This window comes from Rosa chinensis, chromosome 7 (genome assembly GCF_002994745.2).
Source record: "Rosa chinensis cultivar Old Blush chromosome 7, RchiOBHm-V2, whole genome shotgun sequence".
Classification (NCBI taxonomy): Eukaryota; Viridiplantae; Streptophyta; class Magnoliopsida; order Rosales; family Rosaceae; genus Rosa; species Rosa chinensis.
The window spans coordinates 19,064,709-19,073,004 of NC_037094.1; the positions used below are offsets into that span (position 1 = coordinate 19,064,709).

Sequence of the window (8,296 nt, forward strand, 5' to 3'; positions counted from 1 at the left end):
TTGAGAGTTCGGGTATCAAATTGGTTTTGACAGCATAATTTAGAGACGTGGGCTGAAATTTTCTCTTCAAATAATACAAGGCATAAATAAAATTAGATTCATTTATTGATCATAAGGTACAACTTTTAACATGATTTCTTCACGCATGAATCAGCAGCATACAAGTACACAGCACTCTTACACTGGTAAGACCTAAACAGATAAGAGACATTATTTAGTAACAATTCATATTTCGTGCTTATACGTCAACCTTAATTAGTACCACCAAGAAGAGCCTTGAGTTCTTTATCTCAGCAGTGTCGAGGAAAGTGGATCGCGCGATTAGATCAGTAGGTAAATTGTTTTGATATAGTGCGGTATGGAGCATCTGCAAACCGGGGCTATCGCTGCTGAGCTAACAAACTCAAGAGCTGGAGTATCACCAACATTCACTTGGAAGTGCAACAGCCCTTGAGGGAAAACCATGATGTCACCCTTCTTAAGAGTTTTTTAGATAAACTTTGTTATCTGAGGAAATGAATCCGGTGGTTAGGGTTCCTTCAATAACAAGTACAATTTCTGACGCTCCATGGTGTGTGTGCATTGGGACAACTCCACCAACAGCCAAGTCTGCGCGAGCTAGTTCAACGCCAAGGCCATTCAAACCAGGGAATTGAGAAGAAATTAAATGCGGTGGTGACTCCGGCTTTGATCATATTTGAGGTGTTACAAGGAACTCCTAAGGCAGAGTAGACGAAATCATCCACCGTAACATTTGCAGGATTTTTGCAGGAGTAGCCTGCGGGCCCTTGAGGAGCTGTCTAGCCTGCAACACACAAGTCTTGCACAGCAGCATAGGAGGAAGAGAGAATGAGAGACAACACAAAGAAAATAGGGAAAGACGTCCTCATCATGATCAACTTGCTCATAGAGTCATAGGCATGTGCTTGTTTTAGCTTATGTTTTGACGTGTTTATTTATGAAGCCAGAGGAAAAGAAAATAGAATTCATGTGGAGCACGTGACCAGAATAGAAAAGGAAAGAAGAGAAAGAAAAATGGTCTGGACGTCATCATCACCCATCCCTTAATTAAGCTTAATTGCTAGTGATGATGTCGTCGTTTATTTTCTCTCTTCATTTTTCTTCTCCTCTTCTCTTCTCTTGTCAATATATAGTTCCGCACCCTCGAATGCAATGAGATTCCGCTTCACTAATGGCATTGACTACAGTTAATATGTATCGACTATTTCATTTCCTTATCGAAAACTCCACTTCACACTAATTTTGCATAATTTTCGTGTCATTTTATCTCAATTTCTGTAACTCATCTTATTATCTATAAATAAATGAAAAAAGATTAATTACATAATAATTGACTTAAAAATTAACTTAATTATAGTATTTAGAGTGCAATTATGCGCATAGTAAGAGATGAAATGTAATTTGTGGCGGATTATTATCAAAACGAACATCCTATAATCCTAACAAATCAATTGTAACAGATCGTATCGAAATTAAGTAATAAGTCCTCGTTCAAAATCATACTTTTACTTCAATGCTAGTTCACATTGTACCATTGCTAGCTCTATGCCATAAATTTGGTTCGTCCACATATTAAATTTTGGAGTGTAAATGGAATAAGCAGATATGCTGAAATCTCTTACCAGTCGTACCAAAAAAATGCAGGCCTTGACCATTTGAATGCTTCAGTGCTATTTAGTGCGTTCATTTCTGCAACAAATTTAGGGAAAGACACTAATTCCTTACTAGCTTATAGTAGCTTGCATATGGTATAGTCTACAAATCTAAACCCAGCAAAACTAAATGCATTAATTCACTATTTGCATCGAATGTATACCAGATGCTACATTAACTAGAGAGTAATTGCATCATGAATTTTGGATGGAATTGCTTCATCAGTTTTGGTACAAATAAAGTGGAAATTATCCTATATAGACATTTCTTCTATGTATTGAAGTGTCTTACCAAGTCATAGCTCATCGATCATTTGATGTTTCTTTAAAAGAAATGGTAAAGATCGATTTTTGATGAATTATCTTACAAGAGTATTAGAACAATGACAACTCGATAAACTTTGTAGTGTGGTTTGGCAAAACAACAATACCTTGATCTATCAATGAATATGAAAAAGTAAAGATAAAGAGTTTGACAAATTACTTTAAAGAAACTAGAACACAAACAATGAAATAAGTGTTGTTGTCTCACTTGGCAAAACTACCAAAAAATGGGGTGAAAGCGTAAAGATAAGTTGTTAAAAGAGTTACTTCAAATAATTAAACAACAAAAATTTTACAAGTCTTATCATCTTGCTTGGTACAATGTCATATCTTAAATATATTGATCAATTAGTGATAGAGTATAGACAAAGTGTTCGACAAATTTCTCAAGTAACGATAATTAGATAAGCAAACTTTGTCTTCCATCTCACTCGAATAAAACAACAAAACCTAAATCCACCTATCAGTGAAATTCAATAGTAAGTTCTTAGAAAATTAGTAGCACCCGAATTGATACGTAAAAATCCTTCAATGTATGATAGCTGGATTACTCATCCATAAATAATAGAAAGACGTAACAATTACCTCCTTCAGCTTGCGGGGTCAAGATCAGATTTCAGAGGTGGCATGGAGAAATATTACTAGAGAAGACGGTAGAGGAGAGTACGTCAGTCGGAGAGTCAGGCATTAAAGAGGGTGCGTTATGGAGGTTGGTTCACTAGGAGCACCCGTAGCAAACTAGCCAGTGAATTGTACAATTGTACAGACGTGCTCGTGGACTAAACAGTTTAAACTTGATATGATCCAATCCCCCATCAATAACTAGGCAAAGCTGTTGATAACAAAAGCCATTTTCATGAGTGAAGGATACCCAACGCGATAATCCAGTCTTTTCTTAAAACTTATTAATTATTGGATTGATAAGACTAACTCTACCCGCTGTTACAAAATAAATCATTCTCTCAAACTCAATTTTCATTGATATATTAATATCTATTGTCGTTTAATTAGTGATTTAAAAATTAATTTTAATTTGAGATGTAAGATATACCGTACTAATCCATACACACCTTATTTGTATTTATTTTGTCAATCTAACATGTTAGGGCATCTCCAACCCTTTAGTAAAAAGCCAAAGTCATTTGGAAAATTTGACACCCCTAGTGTCATTACTATTCATACATAATAATCTTATATAATATATCGTCGTTTAATTTTTTTTTTAGAAAATTTTATTTTATTTTTTCAAGTTTTTCTTGTTTAAAACTACATTACTCTATTATTAGCCGTTGAATTTAATTCATCGCATTTTTCTGACTATCAGATTAGAAATTAAGTAATTATATATTTATTTTTTAATTTTTGGTATCAATTAATCTTGTCATTCCATTTTTAATCGAATTCATGTGGAGTGAATCAGAACCGCTCATTTTGAATAGTGGAAGGTGGGGCCCAACCTTCTTCCCTAAGCCATTTTGGCTTTCTACCTTCATTCCTTAGTCATTTTGATTCAAGGTATGGCTCAAAAGCCATTTTGACACCCTTTTGATTTGGGTTGAAGATGGTGAAAAAAAAATCCCCTTAGTCATTTTGACTTTTAACTCCATTGTTGGAGATCTCCTTATATATGTAAAAGAATTAGTATATTAAATCCTTAAAACTATTTTGTAACCTCAAATTCATACGAAAATCCGATTGATTGGATAACCTAAATGCACATTTGACAATTGCACAAAGACAACCAGAATCTTTTTGTCATATAATGACAACAGAAAAGACGGGAACGTCGAGAAAAAGAGGAGGAGGTCAATTTGGTAGTGCCTTGTTAGTTTAAGCAATCTTATACTCTTATTTAAGGATAATCTCACAATTAAAACGTAGATTTGATAATAAAAAATAATAAAAATAGTGCGTATAAGAGTTTCATTGACAAAAAAGAAAGGCGAAAAGAATTCAAAAAAAGAAAAAGAAAAAAAAAAGGTGAATAAACAAGAAACAAGTGTCTGCGTAGTCTTCTCCCCCAGCATCCACAACGTGTTTGGAATCAGTCCCTCCCTAACCTCTGCATTTCGTTTTTTGGTCAAATCGCAATCACAATTTCGTCAACGCAATCCGACCAACCCCGATGCGGAAACGGAATCCCAATTCCCCAAAAATCATGAAATTCTAATTTCGATTCGTTTCTGTTTAGCCGAAGATCAATGCCAGCAGGAATGGCGTGGAACGCGTTCAAGCTCTGCACGGCGCTGCGAGCCCTCGGCTACATAATGGTCCTGATCGTTGTCGGCATAGTCGGCCTCACCTACTACGCCGTCGTTTTGCTCAATTACTTACCGGCGCTTCTCCGAGGAGGCGTCGACGCCCTTATTGCTTTCCCGCTCTTGATTCTGTTCCACTTTCTGGTAATTCCCATTCCCCCCATAATCGTTTTTTTTTATTTATTGTTAAAAGCTTAAATCTTTAGCTGTCAATAGTTACGAAAGCGTTTGGCTTTACCAAGTATGTGAAGCTCAAAACCGTTGCCTTTATTTATGAAAAGCAAACTAAGAAAAGAAGTGAAAAAGCTTACAGCTTTGAAATTGGGTATCTGTGTTCTGAAACCAAGGAAAGCACCTGGGTTGTAAAGCTGGTGACTTGAGTTTGAAGTCTCTGCAAGTTAGGAAAGTGACATTTGCTTGAAGAATATTTAGGGGCTTTTTGTTTGCGACCTTTTGATTGAGCGGAATGTTATTTGTAGAGCTTAAGTTATCGAGAGGGTTGTACTCGTGAAAGGTGTAGCATACAACAGGTGCAATGCAAGAATTCTTTCTTGTATCGTACTCGGAAACATGAGAGGATTGTACATTGCTGTAGTCTTAATAATTTTTGCTTTGAGATAGTGATTCCCTCTGGGAGAATATGGGGAGCTCTTGCATGTGAGGGTTGTACGTTGCTCTTGTTGTTCACGCATGCAAGAGCTATACATTGCGCGGGACTTGAGGATTAGAATATGATTTCCTGTTAAGGGTGACAAATGCAACGTCTCAACATCTGTAAAATGAAAAATTTAATAATTTTGGCTATTTGATTTGGTCATGTAGTTGGCGATGCTGTTGTGGAGCTACTCTTATGTTGTTCTAACGGATCCTGGGGGTATTCCACCGAATTGGAGGCCTGAAATTGATGAGGAGGGAGGCCAGGGAGCCCCATTGGTGGAATCAGAATACAGTGGTGCAGGTCTAGTATCCAACCAATCTGTCATTGCTTTTGACCCTGCAAATCAAAAAGTACGTTTCTGTCGGAAGTGCAACCACTATAAACCTCCTCGTTGTCATCATTGTTCTGTTTGTAAGTATTTTCGAATTAGTTTCTCTATTTTGAAAATTTTGATTGTGGTGTTATACAAAGAATGGAAGAGTTCTCATTTATCTGTGCATTTGTTATAGGTGGGAGGTGTATTTTGAAAATGGACCATCATTGTGTGTGGGTGGTCAACTGTATTGGAGCATTGAATTACAAGTACTTCCTTCTTTTCTTGGTATGTTAGCTGCACTACTTTGGTATTGAAATCTCTTGGGTGTGTACTTGTATTGAGCACTTCAGTGGCATGATGAACAGTATCTACTTAAACTATACTGGGTGCGTGACTTCATATGTTTGTTTCTGTATTGCAGTTTTACACATTTCTTGAGACAACTCTTGTCGCATTATCATTATTGAGATATTTCATGGCATTTTTTACCGATGAAGAGATATCTGGAACACTGGGAACTGTTGCAGCCAGTTTTATCACATTCGGTTAGTGTTTAGATAGTTTGCCTGATTTTTTTTTTTTGCAGGCTATCGTTCTTTTATTCATAATTTCCTCCTTTCAATCTTGTTTTCAGTTTTGAATTTAGCATTTGCGTTGAGCATTTTGGGCTTTATGCTCATGCACCTATCATTGGTGGCATCCAATACCACCACAATTGAGGTAATGGATTTTATTATACGTCTTTTTATATTATTGACAAGGGCTTACTCTAGTATTTCTCACATTAGCTTCTTGATTGCATCAGGCATATGAGAAGAAAAGTACTCCCAAATGGCATTATGACCTTGGTCGAAAGAAAAACTTTGAACAGGTTTGGTTTTTCCTGTCTATATTTTTGGGGCGACTGTTTTAAGTCTATTAGATAACCAATATTATTGCTTTCTGCTTTTTTTGATTCTTTTGTTAGATTCCTTGCCTTGCCTTCTCTGTGGGTTGTACCCAACCATCCAAACAACTCTAGATGTTTGTTCTATAGTTAGTTCAAGCACCGACTCCCACTTGCTATAGCAGCACTCTATGCTGGCATAACTAAACTCAACACAGCATTATAATAAATGAAATATATGAGCCTGGTTTAGGTCGGCAAACTAGTTGGAATAACTTCCCTGTCCTGGATGTTACTCCATTTTCCCAATGAAAAGAAGCTGCTACGTTTTTACAAATTGAACCTCCATAAGTGGCTTAAATACTCATTAGCCCATAATTGAAAGTTATACCTTTTTTTCACTAGTTTCTCAGTTAATACTCAAAACTCTAGTTCTGTAGTCGGAGTGTTTATGCAATTATCTAATTTACAGAACTGTACTCGGTTGGTGTAGTGAATTAACTATTTATTTCTCAGGTGTTTGGGACGGATAAGTGGTATTGGTTCATTCCTGCATATTCAGAGGAGGATTTAAGACGGATACCAGCTCTTCAGGGGATTGATTACCCAACAAGGCCTGAGTTGCATGCACTCCAGCAGTTATAAGTAATCATTGTAAAGGAAGGACAAACTTGCGGCTTTTTCCTCTTATGCACGGAAATAAGGGCAGCTGGGATGTGTTTCTTACTTGCAAGGTTCTCTCCCCACCAATTCTGCGTTAACCTGCGGGCAGAAGTATTAGCTCAGGTTGTGCTTTAGCTTGGGAGACATCGTCGTTTGAGTTTTGAGAGGAATGAAATGTCTTTTATGGGTGGTGTCTAGCATTCTGAACATCAATAATTAAATTATACTCATTAGAATTTAGAAGGTAAGAGTTGTGAGGATGCATAGTTGCGTTAGTTGTTACGTTTGTATAGTGATCTGATGTATTTGCTTCATCATACAGACATTTTCTGTGCCATAGTTTTGTTTGCCTGACTTGGATTCCACCGTGCCTTTGAGGCTTGTTAATCCTGTATCAGACAAAGCAATTATTCCCAACAATTTGATGCATGTTGGAAATATTGTATATAAAATTACAGATGCTCAACTAGGAACTTTGTTCTGCTCAAAATAAAGCCAATTTGGATACAGCACGTATACACTTAAAATTACTTTTACGTGCTTCTAGAACTTACTAGAGTCACATTGTATTTTTTTGTAATATTTGATAAAAAGATTTTAATTATTAAATCGTAAACACTTTTGAGTCTTTAAAAAAACAATCCTAGAGTTCCTTAATTTCTTTTTTCGGATCCATTGCTTGATTTGCTTCACGTCTTTCCTCCGTAACAGCAGCCATTTCTGCATGAATTACAAGTCATCATCAAATGTTACCATGAGAAATTATAACAGTGTGAATCTTTTTTCTTGTTTTTCCTAAGCCAAAATCAGATGAAGAACCTTCATCTAGAGAAAAAGTTTTTCTCATCTTTTTATTTCATTTTATTGAAGAGAGAAGAAGATGAAGAACAGCCCAATATTGGTCTAGCTCGGCTGGGCTTTCCTTTAGGCCCATATGATTCAATGGAAGCAAGGAGACTAGTAACCAAACATGTATGTAAGGAAAGGGCGCGTAAAACCCCTAAAACCCTCTCTCCCTCATCATTTCCATCAAAGCACATTCAACGTAAAACCAAAAATCTGATCACTGGATCATAAAGACTTGAACTTTCCGATTGACCAAAGCTAGGGTCAGTGTTAATTTCTACTTCTTTGCTTTGATTTGCTCGCATTGAGTAAAAAGCTTTGGTCTTTACAGATGGAACCGACCTCTGAGTTTGAGATTTCAAAGCAGCAATTCTTAGACAGCTACTTCCTTTTATCCAAGAAAGCAATTCTTGAAGAAACATTGTTCCCTCTGAACCTCAAATTGTTGAGTGCTGATGCTCCAGATTTGACCAAGTCTGAATAGTGAATACACAAGGGAGGAGTTGATGGTACACTGTTCTAAATGTAACCTTGAAGTTCTTCATATATATATATATATAGCTACACTACTACTTTTTTTTTTTTTTCCCATCATTCTGCTGCTCCTTAATTTTTTTTTTTTCCTTTCTTTTTGCAGATACCCTTGGGTACTTTATTAAACAATTTCAGACT

General features: G+C 36.4%; 1 protein-coding gene and 1 pseudogene across 1 annotated transcript; one reads left to right on the forward strand and one right to left on the reverse strand.

The window, feature by feature from the left end:
- Positions 1 to 251: 251 nt before the first annotated feature.
- Positions 252 to 908, reverse strand: LOC112177543 (annotated as a pseudogene).
- Positions 909 to 3,941: 3,033 nt separating this feature from the next.
- On the forward strand, positions 3,942 to 7,249 carry LOC112179814 (probable protein S-acyltransferase 14). The gene is made up of 7 exons (XM_024318295.2): positions 3,942 to 4,399; positions 5,078 to 5,324; positions 5,423 to 5,514; positions 5,651 to 5,774; positions 5,864 to 5,949; positions 6,035 to 6,100; positions 6,632 to 7,249. The coding sequence occupies exons 1-7, from the start codon at positions 4,199 to 4,201 to the stop codon at positions 6,758 to 6,760; spliced, it is 945 nt and encodes a 314-aa protein (XP_024174063.1). The 5' UTR covers positions 3,942 to 4,198; the 3' UTR covers positions 6,761 to 7,249.
- The last annotated feature ends 1,047 nt before the right edge of the window (positions 7,250 to 8,296 follow it).

Bases quoted from the DNA above. Each gene is read 5' to 3' on its own strand.
- LOC112179814 (XM_024318295.2), top strand. From the start codon at position 4,199: ATGCCAGCAGGAATGGCGTGGAACGCGTTCAAGCTCTGCACGGCGCTG. The intron at 5,515-5,650 runs GTATGTTAGCTG...TCTGTATTGCAG, and splicing joins AGTACTTCCTTCTTTTCTTG to TTTTACACATTTCTTGAGAC. The intron at 5,775-5,863 runs GTTAGTGTTTAG...TCTTGTTTTCAG, and splicing joins AGCCAGTTTTATCACATTCG to TTTTGAATTTAGCATTTGCG.